The sequence below is a fragment of the Bos javanicus genome, chromosome 2 (assembly GCF_032452875.1).
Source record: "Bos javanicus breed banteng chromosome 2, ARS-OSU_banteng_1.0, whole genome shotgun sequence".
Classification (NCBI taxonomy): Eukaryota; Metazoa; Chordata; class Mammalia; order Artiodactyla; family Bovidae; genus Bos; species Bos javanicus.
The window spans coordinates 4,493,947-4,510,235 of record NC_083869.1 but is presented as its reverse complement, the minus strand read 5'-3'; the positions used below and the strand labels follow the sequence as shown (position 1 = coordinate 4,510,235).

General features: G+C 43.0%; 1 protein-coding gene across 11 annotated transcripts in view; it reads right to left on the bottom strand.

Annotated features, from left to right (window-relative positions):
- SAP130 (Sin3A associated protein 130) overlaps positions 1 to 16,289 on the bottom strand; it is a 77,855-nt gene that overhangs the window by 50,720 nt on the left and 10,846 nt on the right. For 6 of the 11 annotated variants that reach the window (XM_061431861.1, XM_061431893.1, XM_061431869.1 and 3 more), the window contains exons 3-10: positions 16,003 to 16,238; positions 15,132 to 15,290; positions 13,811 to 13,922; positions 12,664 to 12,788; positions 10,681 to 10,805; positions 2,551 to 2,698; positions 2,294 to 2,384; positions 1,985 to 2,089 (exon numbers count right to left, since the gene is read on the bottom strand). In XM_061431861.1, the coding sequence (XP_061287845.1) occupies positions 1,985 to 2,089; positions 2,294 to 2,384; positions 2,551 to 2,698; positions 10,681 to 10,805; positions 12,664 to 12,788; positions 13,811 to 13,922; positions 15,132 to 15,290; positions 16,003 to 16,238 (1,101 nt within the window). Of the gene's footprint in view, positions 1 to 1,984; positions 2,090 to 2,293; positions 2,385 to 2,538; positions 2,699 to 10,680; positions 10,806 to 12,663; positions 12,789 to 13,810; positions 13,923 to 15,131; positions 15,291 to 16,002; positions 16,239 to 16,289 lie in introns of all 11 variants that reach the window. The other 5 variants (XM_061431837.1, XM_061431886.1, XM_061431854.1 and 2 more) reach the window with 1 other exon arrangement.

The window sequence follows — 16,289 nt, the reverse complement described above, 5'->3', positions numbered from 1 at the left end:
TGGTCTGATTTTCTTCATAGCTACACATTCCCTAGTGAGACTCTCGACTATAAAATGAAAAGAAAGGGCTTGGCTCTGACTTTATACAGTGCTGAGGATGACTGATGACACTGTTAGGTGCAGCCAGAAAATAATCTGAAATGGCAACATGGAACAGTCAGCGATCTTCTTCAACATAAGCGCTTTAATGCTAGATACGCCACCCCCAAACTTCACAGAAGTGATGTTAAATTCAGAGGGGTGGGAAAGAAGTTTGGGCTCTCTAATGCCAAGCCACAGTGAGCAGGAGCGTGAGAAAGACCATAGTATCCTCTCGCTAAGAGCGTGCTGTGGGGCTGAGCACCAGTTTAGGGGCTGGCACTCTGGCTTCTCTGAAAACGGAGCAAGTTTCCTGGGTCCTACCGATATTCTGGAAATGTGCCCTCAAAGTTTGCTACGAGGGCTGTGGAAGCTCTAGCCTGTCACATGCACAAAGGAAGGACGTGGGGAGGGAGGGCCAACCTCAGAGCTGGGACACAGCAGGGTAGGGAGTCACACTTGTGTGTCTGGTCACCAGGTCTCTACTTTGAAAAGCACAGCATGTTATAAATACAGCAGCTGTCTCATATCTTTAGGAGTGAAGGAAGTAAGACGGCACACTCACTGTTACAGAACCAGGGCGCAGTCAACACTACCAACCTGAAACCTGTGACTTGTGGGTTAGAGGGGCGTGTTCTGTCGCACACACCACAGTTTCTGCTTTGGAAGCTCTGAAGTGAGCTATCAGCTCTGAGGACCGGTGTTGGCAACTCGCGGGCCAAACCTTGCTGTTGCCTGTTTTGGCCCATGAACGAACAATGGGTCTACAGTTTTAAACGGTTGGGGGAAAATTAAACAGAAGAATATTTTGTGACAGGTGAAAATGATATGATATTCAAATTTCCATGCCCATTAAACGTCTTACTGAAACACAACCACACTCTTTTGTTTACATAGGTGGCTCAGACGGTAAAGCGTCTGCCTGCAATGTGGGAGACCCGGGTTCGATTCCTGGGTCAGGAAGATCCCCTGGAGAAGGAAATGGCAATCCACTCCAGTACTCTTGCCTGGAAAACCCCACGGACAGAGGAGCCTGATAGGCTACAGTCCATGGGGTGGCAAAGAATCGGATATGACTGAGCGACTTCACTTTCACTTGTCCATAGCTAGGTGGCTGTACACACCTATGAGGCCTGCAGAACCTGAGGCATTTATGATCTGGCCCTATGGAAAAAGCCTGCCAATCTCTTCTCTCCATCACTCAAGTCTGGCTGCCAAAACCTTAACAGATGTTTTTCCTGGCCACATTGAATGGCTTACAGGATCTTTATTTCCTGACCAGGGATCCAACCCAAGCCCTGAGAGTGAAAGTGCTGAGTCCTAACCACGAGACCACCAGGGAAAACGCTCAAAGATTCTTAATAATGAAAATATACACATATTTAAAGGGGGAATAAACAAAGCCTGGAAGGAATTTTCGGGTGGTCATGAAGTACTCTGGGTGTCACTCAAGACAAGAATCTTGGGGAAGTGACTTGAGGTTTAGCATTCTTCCCACTGTTGCATCACCCAGAGATTTTCCCCGAACAACCTATTAGTGTACAAGTTCCTTCCATTCCTGATTTTTGCTTCTTTCTTGCTTTTCCTATTGTTCCTCTCAAACTTTTACCAGTGAAGTTAATTTATTTTTTTAAAAGGTACACATAGAAGAGGCAAAGTTTGATGAGGAAGTCCAAAGTGGAGTTAAAATAGTTTATTTTGAGCTCTCAAAGACTGTTACCTTTTCTTGCTCTACCATCAAAATGCCAAATCTGTATGTCAAATAATATTCAAAGTTAAAAGTCAGCGTTGCTTTGAAAATTAACAATAAAAAAAAAAGTCAACACTAACCATCTATATGAAGACCCAGTCAGATGGGCTGAAAAATTCCTTGTAAGCGTCTGTCTGCACATTGCATGACACTTACCAACTGGTATGTTTGAGGTGGTCACGGCAGTAGCATGTGACGAGTGTGAAGGCATTGTCATGGTAACAATTGTACTTGTTGGAGCTTGTGTGTGTGATACTGATCCTGGAACAAGAGAGAAAGGGAAATTCTTCAACAATGGCCTCTGTGCATTTATTACATACTCTCAAAATCCCAAGATTTTGGGAAAAGTTAAGAGAATTTTTCTAGCCTAATTCTCACTCTCTGCCTGAAACTGAGAAGTAAAAATGGAACCCACAACTTATGCCTCCTCCTTACCTGGCAGAAAGAGCAGGGTTGCTGACTTACCGGCCGTGGTTGCAGAAGGAATGGTGTTGGTTGCCAAAATAGGAGCTACTGTTGCTGCAGCCACTGGTGTGCCAGTACTGAAGATCGTTTTCTGTGTGTGGAACAGCCCACAACACAATTATAAACAAGAACTTCTCCCACTCAATCTCCTTTAAAAGCAACCATTCCCTTCAATATTGCCAGGCTTTAAGCCAGATTTGCACAATTCTGGTTTTAACCCACAGAGTATACAGATGGCTCTTCACCTCTGGTTTTACCTGCGCCATGGTATGCAGCTGCTGTTTTGGTGTTCCCAGCGCAGGGTGAGATGGCAGTGTGATTCTTGTTGTCACATCCCGTGACTGGGCAGGACGCTGAATACTAATTGCTGCAGACGGTGGATGCTGGAGAGACAGAGTTGGCCGACTGGGAAGACAGAAAAGACATGACAATCTATGACTTCTCTCCAGACATAATGCAGGCAGTCTTGTGTAAGATCAGTCAGAGTTTTACTTTTTCACATGTCTATGAAGTCCACAGGTGAACCAATAAACTTAACTGTCCATCGATTTTCTCTCTTTAAACTGCCATAACCTTTCATCTGGAAAGGTATCAAGATGTGTGCGATCTAAGTCGCTTCAGTCGTGTCCGACTTTTTGCAATGCTATAGACTGTAGCCCGCCAGGCTCCTCCGTCCATGGGACTCTCCAGGCTAGAATACTGCACTCAGTTGCCATGCCCTCCCTCCAGGGGATCTTCCCCCTCCCAGTAACCAAACCCATATCTTTTATGTCTCCTGCACTGGCAGGTGGGTTCTTTACCACTACCACCACCTGGGAAGCCCACGAACCAAATAAATTAATCCTTAATCATCTGAGTATCTTCAACATTAATAATCAACACTCTCTGACAATCTCGAGCAAGTATTATTATAATAAACACACTTCACTCTGTGAACAAAGTGAAGATAAGGTTCTAACTGTTATGAGGGAAGATTACAGAAAACCCTGATTAAAAGTTTAACCTTGATCCCTGAAGCACTTCTTTCTTCCCCCAGTTTTATATCATCCCTTACCACATGATAAAGTTACAGTTATGAATACCTAATTGAAAAGGATATCAACACAGACAGCATGTCAAATTAAGTGGCAGCAAGCTACTGAAATTACAAAAATGGTAAGATAATTGAAGCTGAATTCCAATTAGAGAGAGGGAGAATGGGCTATTTAATAAATGATGCTGGGAAGACTATGTAGTCATTTGAAAAAAATAAGACTGAATCCCTACCTTCACACAATACACCAGGATAAATACGGAAATAATGAAAGGTTTAATGGAAAAAAAACATACACATGAAAAAAATATAGAATTTTTTTTATAGCCTTGGAGTTGGGGAGAGCTTTCTAACAATCTAACAAAAATTTGAGATTTTTGGTCTCAAAATCCAAAAGCTATAAAAGATCAATGAACTTAACTCTAAACAAATAAGCAAACCTCCTAAAACACACTACAAGCAAAGTATCATAAGGACTCATAGATGAAAGTGTAATCTTAATATACTAACAACTCCTAGAAATCCAAGAGAAAAATAACAGTCCAATAAAAAAAGAGGCCAAGGATATGAGTAGGCAGTTTGCTAAAAAGAAAACAAAAATGGCCCCTTAACAAAGTGCAAAGACTCTAAGTCTTAATCAGAGGAAGAGAAATGTAATTTAAAAGACACTGATATAGCATCATTCACCTATCAGATTGGCAAAAATCCTCAAAACTCACAGTGTACTCTGTTGTTTAAGCTGTAAGGGAACAGGAAATTTTAAATATTCTAGAGGCAGTGTGAATTGGTACAAACCCTAAGGAAGGCAATTAAGACACAGGTATCAAAATTACAATCACATTCACCTTGTGATCACTTTTGGGAATTTATCCTACAGATTTCTTGCACACATGCATTAGGACCTAAGTATAAAGTTATTCACTGTAATATGATTTATGATAGTACAGGACAGGAAACAAACCTCAAATCCTTTTATACAATGGATCATCATATTGGTCCTAAAAGAACAATGAAATTCCACATACTGAAAAGAAAAACTTTCAATATATGTTGCCATAAATATATATATATATATAAAAACCAACCCAAAGAGGAATATATGAATTATGAGACTCACACACAGCTAGCTGCAGTGAGAGCAGCTTAGGAATCCATGAATTATACAATTTTGGGGGTAAAAGGATAAAAGTTAAGAACTGCATTTGAGTTCAACTGCAGTTATGAAACACTAGAAGGATACCCCCAAAGCTATTAACATGTTACCTTACAAAGGCAAAGGGAAAGGATCACGGGAACCTAGCAGACGGGGGATAGAGGAGTGATACTCCTTACCTTTTCATGCTTTTGGAACCATGTGAATATAGATTAGGAGGAAGAAAACACGAAAATTTAAGCTGTAAAGGTGATGTGACTGGGATCTCATGTATCCAAACTAAGCAATGGTTTCACCATAGGGATCCTCTCTCAAAATGCTTTAAAATCAGACCTGGTGGGATATTAGTGAATGGGTTTACAAACTGAATTTAAGAGATAAGATCCAGTATAGTTCTTCAAAGTGAGGAGTATACTCTGACCCAGTAAACCAAAATGGTCTGTAACAGTGGGAGATGACATTAAAGTAGAACCTGGACCCTGACCAGTTTCAAGATCCAAGAGGCAAGGCATGAACTAGGACTTGCACAGATACAGATAAGCTCCATAGGGCAACTGTGTGGTGAAACTCAGGAAGAGAGAAACTGCCATTTTCAGCAGTGCATTTTCATTGGCAAGAGAGAAGTAATGGCCAAAAGCCCTCAAAACAGCATCCCGAGTCTTCAGGAAAACTTCTAACCCAGTACAGAGCTCGCCTACAAGAACCAACTACAGACGGTTGGTTGGTCCAGAGTAAGTTCATTCAAAGATTAGGATTCAGAAAAGCAGCAGCACAGTATCTACTTAAAGATGGTGCAAGAAAAAAGGTGGACAGAAGTGAGGGTGTCCACTGTAAATGTTCTCACCAGGCAGATGGAAACTGTGCCATGAATTAAGGAAGTGAATGACATACCTGCTTCTATGGAATGAAAACGCAAAGCAGAGACCTAGGAGCTCACTGGAAGTGACAACGAGACAACAGAAGACAAAATAAAAGGGCAGCACTTGAGAGAGAACCAGAAAAAAAACATTCAGCTGTGTCAGGAATGAAGGCAGAATTAGCAGTAGAGCTTGAGACACAGTGCTGAGGGTTTGGTAAGGGGCAGAAAAACCATGAGAAGAGTAAGCAGTCAAGAGAGGAAAAAAATAGTTTAAAAGGGTTAGACAAGGAAGTCATGCAAAAAGATCCAACAAGCACATCATCAGATGTTCCTCCCCACCCCAAAAAATAGAACAAAATTGAATAAATATAAAAAGATACAATTCACAAAAACTTTCATAAATACAGTGTTATGGTGTAGATTAAAAAGGCACATCATATTCCAGAACAAACCGATACATAATGGTAATGGTGAAACATGTCCTAATAAAGTTCTTGAAATTCAAAGACAAACAAGGTTAAAAAAAAATCAGGCTATAGACTACGCAGCTCTAGAAAGCAGAGGGAAAATATCTCATGAAAATACTCATGGAAAAAAATACAGAAACCAGGACTTCCCTGGTGGTCCAGTGGTTAAGAATCCGCCTGCCACTGCATGAGAAACAGGTTCAACCTCCGCTTTGGGAAGACTGTACATGCTGCAGGGCACCCAAGCACATCTGCCACAACTACTGAGCTCACACTCTAGAGCCCAAGAGCCGTAACTACTGCAGCCCGCACGCTCCAAAGCCTGTGCTCGACAACAAGAAAACCCACAGCAACGGGAAGCCTGTGCACCCCAACTAGCGAGTAGCCTCTGTTAGCCCCAACTAGACAAAGTCCATGTGTAACAATGAAGACCCAGTACAGCCAAAATGAATAAACAAGTAAACAAAATTTAAAAGAAAAAATAACACAGGAACCAAAAAAGTTCTTTATCTGCCAAACTATTTTTTAAGTGTAAGGATATTCATCTGGGAAACAATTTAGAGCGTGTGAAAATTCAAAATATTGGATCTACAGATACAATATCCTTTCGGCCCTTGGCAAAAGAGAATAAATTTTGTTCCAGTAAGTGATGAAGAACAACAAAAAAATGATCAAAGAACTGGCAGACAGGACTGAATTTATTTAACAGATGAAGACATACCACTTAAATTTCTTTGGAAATTTCCTTTCTTTTTCCAGTTCTTGAACTAATTTAATTATCTTCTGTTTATTGGATCTTTTAGAGTACGGTAGAGTTCAATGAAATCATCTGGGCCAGGTGATTTTCTGGGAGATAGTGCTTTGAAATTTTCTATGTTTTTCTATGGAAATCGGTCTGTTTAAACTTTCTGTCTCTAGAATTTAAGTTTATTTGGCTGAGTCGGGTCTTAGCTGGGGCACGTGGGCCCTTCATTGCATCATGTGGATCTTTCATTGCCTAGTTATGGCACACAGGCTCAACAGTTGTGCTGTGCAGGCTTAGCTGCTCTGAAGCATGTAGGCTTCTAGGTCCCTGACCAGGGCTCAAACGTGCATCCCCTGCATGGCAAGATGAGTTTTTAACACTGGACCACCAGGGAAGTCCACCATCTATCTCTAGAATTTAAAGGGAATTAGACATTAGAATTGGTTTTACAAAAGGCAGAGGAACCAGAGATGAAATTGCCAATATCCGTTGGATCATCGAAAAAGCAAGACAGTTCCAGAAAAACATCTGTTTCTGCTTTATTGACTATGCCAAAGCCTCTGACTGTGTAGATAACAATAAACTGTGGAAAATTCTGAAAAAGATGGGAATACCAGACCATCTGACCTGCCTCTTGAGAAATCTGTATTCTGGTCAGGAAGCAACAGTTAGAACTGGACATGGAACAACAGACTGGTTCCAAATAGGAAAAGGAGTACGTCAAGCTTGTATATGTCACCCTGCTTATTTAACTTATATGCAGAGTACATCATGAGAAACACTGGCCTGGAAGAAGCACAAGCTGGAATCAAGATTGCCAGGAGAAATATCAATAACCTCAGATATGCAGATGACACCACCCTTATGGCAGAAAGTGAAGAGGAACTCAAAAGCCTCTTGATGAAAGTGAAAGAGGAGAGTGAGAAAGTTGGCTTAAAACTCAACATTCAGAAAACTAAGATCATGGCATCTGGTCCCATCACTTCATGGCAAATAGATGGGGAAACAGTGGAAACAGTGGCTGACTTTATTTTTGGGGCTCCAAAATCACTGCAGATGGTGACTGCAGCCATGAAATTAAAAGATGCTTGCTCCTTGGAAGGAAAGTGATGACCAACCTAGACATATGAAAAAGCAGAGACATTACTTTGCTAACAAAGGTCCGTCTGGCCAAGGCTATGGTTTTTCCAGTGGTCATGTGTGGATGTGAGAGTTGGACTATAAAGAAAGCTGAGCGCTGAAGAACTGATGCTTTTGAACTGTGGTGTTGGAGAAGACTCTTTAGAGTCCCTTGGATTGCAAGGAGATCCAACCAGTCCATCCTAAAGGAGATAAGTCCTGGGTGTTCATTGGAGGGACTGATGTTGAAGCTGAAACTCCAATACTTAGGCCACCTGATGCGAACAGCTGACTCATTAGAAAAGACCCCGATGCTGGGAAAGATTGAGGGCAGGAGGAGAAGGGGACGACAGAGGATGAGATGGTTGGATGGCATCACTGACTCAATGGACACGGGTTTGGGTGGACTCCGGGAGTTGGTGATAGATAGGGAAGCCTGGCATGCTGCAGTTCATGGGGTCACAAAGAGTCAGACATGACTGAGTGATTGAACTGAACTGAGACATTTGAAATTTATCATAGTTATGGATCATTTAAACAGAAAAAAATCATTTGATCATTACAGTTTATGTCTGTTTAACTCCCTAGTGCATTTCTAATGCCTAGAGTAGTGACTGGCTCAGAGGGGGTATACAACACATATTTGTTTTATGAGTGAAGAGATAGTGTTATATGCTGAAAATATATCTGACAAAGTTCAACATCCATTTTTTTAGTAAAAACACAATACACTGGAAAAGACAGATAATTCAACATAGTTTGAAGAAAAAAATCTAACCCTGAATTTCATCACACCATCTGAATGTATTAATTTTTTAAAGGTGCTATAAAGTTAACATGAATAACACATAGTCTATTTTATAGTGGGCAACTATATCTCTTTGTACCTCAGACAATATAGTCTATTACCAAAAAGTAAAGTGTCTTCATTTTATTGAAAAGGAGACTAAGGATTAGATTAACTTTAAAACTTGCTGAAGGTTACACATGGAGAAGGAAATGGCAATCCGCTCCAGTGTTCTTGCCTGGAGAATCCCATGGACAGAGGAGCCTGGTGGGCTACGGTCCATGGGGTCACAAAGAGTCAGACACGACTAGTGACTGACACAGAAGTCACTAGTAAATGACACAACTAGCAAATGACAGAGCTGGTGGTTGAAGTTAAGTCCTAGGCACTTTCCTGCATTTAAGTGTCACTGTCTTCAGAGTTCTATTCCAGGCCCTCTTCTCATTGTATTTATTCCCCCTGGATAGACTCAGTTACCTAAAGCTTCACTACAGCCTGTATTAATGACGTCAAAATCCTGTATCTCAGGCAAAGACATCTCTTCAATAACCTGTTGCCACAGCCACTTGATTAATCATTTCACAGATAAACTCAGTATCCCAAAACTCAACCTTCTCTCTAAAATCTGCTTTCTTTCCCTTGCCTCCTTTTCATTTACTTGGTCAAACAAAGAAGAAACCAAGAAGGTACCTCAGACTGTTTCCAACTGATAGACAAGTCTTACAGATGGTCTCTAGTTCTTGACAGCTCTGCTCTACACGTCCACTACCCCTTCTTTTGTTCAACGAATCATTTCTTGTTAACACTGCCGAAAGCCCCTTCCCTGGCACCCACATAAGCAATGGCAAGAATCAAGAAAGACCACTAGAATTCTGCATGCTCCCGGGAAGACTCACCCTGCTGCCTTCCCCCATGGCCCTCCAAGCATATTAATGAAGGCTGTGAGGACAAATAACATCGTGTCTTATCCCTACTGAGTCATTCACAAAAAACACTGGTGGGCATCCCTCACTGACCAGACTCTTTCCCTGTATGGTCTGTAAATCAACTGTACTATCTTCATTTTTCAAACATTCAATTTTTCCGCTATACCCTCTGGACTCACAATTGGTCTTTAGCGAAATCCCCTATATCCTCAACCTCTTCTGTGAATATATCCCCTATCTTCCTGCCCTAATGAATCTTGGTCTTCCTTTGAGAACACCGCCTCCCTCAAAAGACCTCTCAACTGGAAGCCATTTTCTCTCTCAAAAACTTCCTTATCCACGCTTTCTTCCTAAATTATATCGTCCAGAACTCTTCCATGGACCCCAGATTCACATGTTAACTTTTCTCAACATCTCCACTTGGGGGGCTCAGAAGTCAGCACAAATGCAAAATGCCCCAAATCAAAGTCTGGAATTCCTGCCCCAAACCTGCTCCTCACATTGCTTCTCATCTCAAGTTAAGGCAACTCCACTCTCCCAGCTGCAGAGCCAACCAGTGCTGCCATAATCCTGACTGTTCTCATTCTCCCATAACCCCATACGTAATTCCTCAGAAACCCTCTTGACTACCTGCAGAATTCTATTCAGAATCTAACTATGTCTTCTCACCTCCAACGATCATCTCTCTGGATTCCTGCCATCCCCTTCTAAACAATGTTTCTAACTTGGCCTCCTCGCAGCCTACTCTCTCCAGCAACCAGGCTGATCCAACTAATTCAGATTATGGTGATGCTTTGCTCCAAACTCTGCTAAGGCTTCCCTGTGCTGTCTCAGGGCCTTTGCTTTTACTGCTCCCACTGCCTAGAACACTCTTATCCCAGACGGCTCATTTACCGTATCTTTCCATTTTCTGTTCAAATGTATCCCTATCAACAAAGCCCTCCCTGATCACCTTATATGAAATAGTAAGCCCCTTTGCACTGCCTACCTGTCACTCCAAATCCCATTTGCCTTACCTAATTTTTCCCCAAAGCACTCTCTGCCACCTGAAAAAACATATATTTTTCAGTTGCATGTCTCCAGTCACAGTTTCAAAAAGAGAAACTCTATAAGGGCAGGAATTTCTTTTTATTTGTTCATGGCTTTAACCTCAGTATGGAGAACACTACCATGGCTCATTAAAAAAAAAAAGCACTCAATAAATATTGAGTAGAATGAAGGAATGAAAGAAGGAAGAGAAAAGAGGAGATAAGAAGGGAAGATGACAAGATGGCTGATCTTCAGATCCCCAAATATACCTAAGTGTGGAATCAGTGGCATGGGCTGCTGTCGTAGTAATGACTGGAGACTGAGCTCTGGTGGCTGACACGGTTGCTACCACAGCAGGAGGGATGGTATTAGAGGTGGTCACAGGTGGACGAGACTACCAAGAGAAGAGAAAAAAAAATACTTCACTTAAAAAGCGAAATAAAGTATGCCAAACACTACAAGTATAATGTGAACCCTGGGCCTCTAATAAGTGTGTTTATATCCAAATGAAAGTAAACTCTAACCATTCTCATTAAGGAACTCTTTTTAAGAGATAGGCTGTTAGAAGGCGAACAGTCAGAATTGTCCAAAAAAACCCAATTCTGACTGGACAGTACACAAGTCCCTCCTTTTCCAATATGACCAGATTCAAAATTCTGTCCTACTATTAGTACAAACTGGAAGCTAACCCTTCAGCTCTGGTTACCACAGATCTGGTGCTGGTCCGAGAGTAGACACTTTTCATGACTATGCAATCCTTCACAGAACTAGATGGAACTGCTGGCTCGCACGCTAAAAGTGAGTACCTGGAAACAGCATTCTTTACCCGAGGAAGATGCAGGTCCCAGATGCTCTCATGTGGATATACTTCCCTTACTCCTACGTCCGAGTGTCAAATCTTCACCTGCAAACTAATTCCACGCTGGACTGCCCTTGTCTGCTGTCAGCTCCATCAGCTGAGCTCTAGAGCAGTCCCTCTTTCCCGATCCTGACACGTGCAGGCAGCCAGGCAGGCTCTGTCCACTCCTGCTCTGCTCCTCACCTGCAGACCTCTGCCCACTGCACTGCTCTTAAGGTCTGTCGTCTCACACTGGGTCTGCTGCACTGTCTTCTCACTCCTGCTCTGCTCCTCACCTGCAGGCCTGCGCCCACCGCCCTGCTCTTACCGTCTGTCGTCTCACACTGGGTCTGCTGCACTGTCTTCTCACTCCTGCTCTGCTCCTCACCTGCAGGCCTGCGCCCACCGCCCTGCTCTTACCGTCTGTCGTCTCACACTGGGTCTGCTGCACTGTCTTCTCACTCCTGCTCTGCTCCTCACCTGCAGGCCTGCGCCCACAGCGCTGCTCTTACCGTCTGTCGTCTCACACTGGGTCTGCTGCACTGTCTTCCTCACTAGCGAGCGCCTTACCTTGGTTCTCTTCTTTTTCCAATCCTTCCTAACATATACTTCTGGGGCCCTAGTCTAGTCTCCAAATGTTTTTCATTAGCCAGCAAGACCTTTTGTTTTAATGTGAATGCTCTAGGCTAGATATCGCTTACCCCACCTTCTAATCAGCACTTCCCTGCACTATCTTAAAGCTGTTTCACACATGCTGCCAGCCTTGCCCCTAAAGGCACTGAACTTCCATGTTCTGTATATAGTTCAGCCAGATTAAACTTTCAGAGATATTTCTTTGATCATCTATCACTGATTTAAAAAATGAAGTAGCTCTCTACCGTGTAAAAAACCAAGTTTATACTCTTAAGAGTCTCAAATTTAGAGACATGGTACCACACAGTATATTTCAGTAGTACTGAGGCCACAGATTTCCTTGAAAAAAGTGGAAAGGCATGGACCGTCTTCTTCAAAACAGATACGTATGTGCATAAAAATGTGCTTAAAAAGTTTACAGGTTCACATATCCCTATCCAAATTAGAATTACTTAGTTCTAACTAGTGTTTACTCCACACTGTGTACAACCAACCACCAGCTTTCTTGCCTTGTTCAGAACACTGCTCCCTTCACTCCCTCTTCACTTCTCTGAATCCCCACTGCCACACCCATCCCAACAGAAAGCCTGGCCTCCCTACCTCTCTCCTAAATTCTCACAGCAGACCACATGACACTGTATATAATTCAGCCTGCTCTACATCCTGGCAACTAGATCGAAAGTCACTTAAAGTTTAAGGACTCATGCAGTGCCCAGCAGAGCGAATAGCTCAGAGCAGGCCCTTAACACTTGCTGGCTGACTCCCCGCAGCCCCGGCGTGCCTGGATGGGCTGGTGGATGATGTGCTGCACTGCTGGCTGAGCTGCAGCAGCGTTTGGCAGCTGTGAAGTGGGTCTCAGGACCGTGGTCACTTTAGAACTGGACATCACTGCAGCAGCAGCTGCACCTGGAGAAAGAGCAGTTTTTCATTAGTATGGCGTCTGGGCTCACAATTTAAACAGCTGCAATTATATCCCCCAGAAGCTCAGTAGGTCAGTATTTTGAGTGTTTTATGTGTATTTCCCATTTCATCACATAAGAAATTATTAAGAAAATGTGCAGTCAAGGCCCGAAGTTGAGGTTAACAATCTGTATTGCTTCTTTGAGGATGTTCTTCAGTGAAACCGGCTTTTTGGTCTAACTACAGGTGTTCAGCAGTGCAGCACAGCACAGTGCTGCTGCCCTGGTTTAGGCCGAGGCTCCGGCAGGTGCTGCTGCCCTGGTTCAGGCCGAGGCTCCGGCAGGGAAACCACCGGGCAGCTGCATTTGCATGAACCACCACCGCCCTGCACCGTCAGTGCCCACGTCAGCACAGAGAGGGCACATGTATTAGTTTTGACCTCACCAGCCTCCCCTGCAGTATCTGAACTTCATCCTGAGAACCACTAAGGTATGTTAAGAGAGAGCATCCACTAGCATGCTTCTGCCAAAATAATTTCATCCTCTCTCATAGGCGGTGACAATTTCTGACCAAGTAGCTGAAAACTCTCACTAAACTTAATACTGTAGAAACTATTAGAATGTAATGGTAAGAACAAATTCAGCTTATTGCCAGATGAACAAAGAGATCTGAGTAACCATTTCCACTAAACTTCAAAAATGCTCAGTATTAACATTTGTGAGTTATTTATTAAAAAGGAAAACCACATTTAGATTACCATAGCTTTTAGGAGCTCCTCATTACTAAAGGACAATTTTTAGACCATAAAAAACCTGAATTGCTTTAAGTTTACACACAGACACATACTTGTTATTACTATAATAAGCAACTATTAGACCATGCTAAAAATGTGCATTTATCTAAGTTTATTTTTCCTGTCCTGCAGCTTCAAAAAGCTCATTCTGGATATGCTTTGTGTTACCGTATTTTTTACCAAATGTACACCTGTCATTGCCTTTCAAGAGTTTCAACAAAACACGCAGCCTTACCTCGAGGTAAATGAGAAGCTCCAATGTGAAGAGGGGGCCCAGGAGCGTTGCTGCGGATAATAGACATCTGTACATTTGTGGTCATGATGTGATGCAGGTTACTGGGGTGTCCCTTCAAAGAACAGGATGGGATGTTATTTCCAAGTGTCTGGTCTTAGCCATGAGTGCTTAGGCATTGCTTCTGGGAAGCCAGCTACCTCTAAACATGGGCTGGGTTGCTCCTTGTAGATAGTGAGCACCCAAGGGATAGGACGTTAGCTTTCTTTACACAGCACACTGCACGATGGCCTGGGCCAGCAGGCACGTGGTGACGGGGGACCCATCGGCTGCCTCGGGTCTAGCTGCTGCTACATCCCTGTCACTGATGACACACCTGACCGAATCCCTGCAGACACCCGCGTTGCCAGCAGTAGTCTTTCTCTATTTGTTTTCTCTATCTTGTTCTATCTTCTCTATCTTGGCCAATAGCTTACTTCTTCTTACTCTCACTATTTCCTCTGCATGCCACTAAATTCACGCATTCTTTATGCCAGCCAGGATTTCTAAGTAAATTGAGTCAATATCCAACGGGCATTCCCCTGCGAGTTCTTCAGCTCAACCCTCAGTGTCCCTTCCTCACACTCGCCCAACCCTGATGCCAGTGCTTCTCAGGTGGACGTTTCAACACTTCTGGGAGTATTCAGCAGTGTGACAAAATGAAAAAACCACAGTGCGTCTTTTTGGAATACCGATTTTTTTCTCGTAAACTTTAAGGAGAAGTTCTGAGATTCAGTTTTCATTGGTAATTTAAAATATTTAAAGAAATAAAATGCATATCATGGAGGAGGATTACAATTTTTAAAAATGAAGCTAAATATGAGACTTTAAAATAAATGTTCACGATTGGTAGGCTGCTGAGGGAACCTGTTAGTTCCCCAAAAGATACACATTACGCTCCTCAGAGAATAACCTAGAGAAGCACTGCTACTGTGAGGCTGTTCTTAACCCACTACAGTTCTGTACCTGTAAACCAAGCACAAATGGACTCTGAGCTCAAAGTCATGGGCTGTCTTATCTAGGTTTGTTTCTCACACTGCGGATGGAACCTTCCACAGAGCAGATACTCAATACGTATGGGCTAAATGACAAGACCACTGTGCGTGTTGGCCTTACTCCCTATGCCATCCCTCTCTGTCAATTCTACTCTCGTCCCCTTGCAGATACTGTGACTAGTTAATTTTTTAACTTAGTCCAGGGCCTAATGTACTGCTGGCATTCAATAAATAATGATCAACACTCTGGCATCTCAGTTGGAAAATCAGCAAATTAAGAGGAAGAAAACCTGTTGTCCACTGATTGTTGCCACAGGAATGGCTGAAGCTTGAGGGATGCTACTCTCCATGGTAACGGTAACCTGCCCTGGAACCTTGGGGGGAAGTGACAAGGCAGAAGGTGGAGCAGGAGCAATGGGACGGCTAGGCATGGTGGGCTTCGGGGGCGGCTGCAAACAGAAAACCACACGAAACATATCAATAGCTTTTTACTAGTGATGCGTTTCATTCTATATACGCACACAAATCAAACCTGGAGAATGCCACAAAAGATGCTAGAAGCCTTGTATATTTTATCTCTTAGCATCACAGCCTTTCCATTGAAGTACTACCGTTTCCATTTTACAGATGTGCAAACATACAAAGCAAGGCTAAGTTCCTTGCTCAGAGCCACACAGATGGTAAAAACAAGAAATGGGAATAAAGCCCAGATCTGTATGGCTCACAGCCCACATTCTTTCTTCTATACTGTGCTGCCTCCCCAAGTCTGGATGGAAATAAACAAAATTCCCAGTAACTAAAACATATCCACAAGGTAATACACACAAAGCCATGTTCTCAGATATCCCCAAATTAGCAAATAAAATCTTGGAAAAGAATGCCACTCCAAGATAAAAGCTACACTAGTATGCCCATAACTTGTGAATAAAATTTATGTCAATATGGATACTAGAAAAGATCCTGTGATGCCAACTGCCCTGCAGCAGGGCACTAGGCACTGCAGAACGGCGAAACTCTGAATTACAGGGAGGAGCTGGACTGATGGGTCAACAAGAAAAGGCTACAATCCTAGGCTCTAGCCTAAGACTTTGTGAGCATTGTCAGAAATACTAGCCAGTCTTTAGCTGCGGTTCAGTGTGAAATTTTAAACCTCTCCATTACCTTCATAAGTCCCTCCGAAAATGAGAGTGGCACTGCTGGCGTCAGGTGTGCTGGTGGGGCTGCCACTGTGACAGGCGTGCCCGAGGCGACAGCATGGTGTGTAGACAGCATCTGCACCTGCGGGTAGGGCCTTACCACAACAGGTTCCTGCTTCTCTTCACGGGACTGTAAGGAGCTGCTGGAACCCATGTGCTCCCTGGCAGCGACTTCAGCATCTCGACTAGATTCATCGTTGACTAGTGAAGACATGAAGGAGAAAGAATGAACTCAAGTAGCTGAAACTGTAA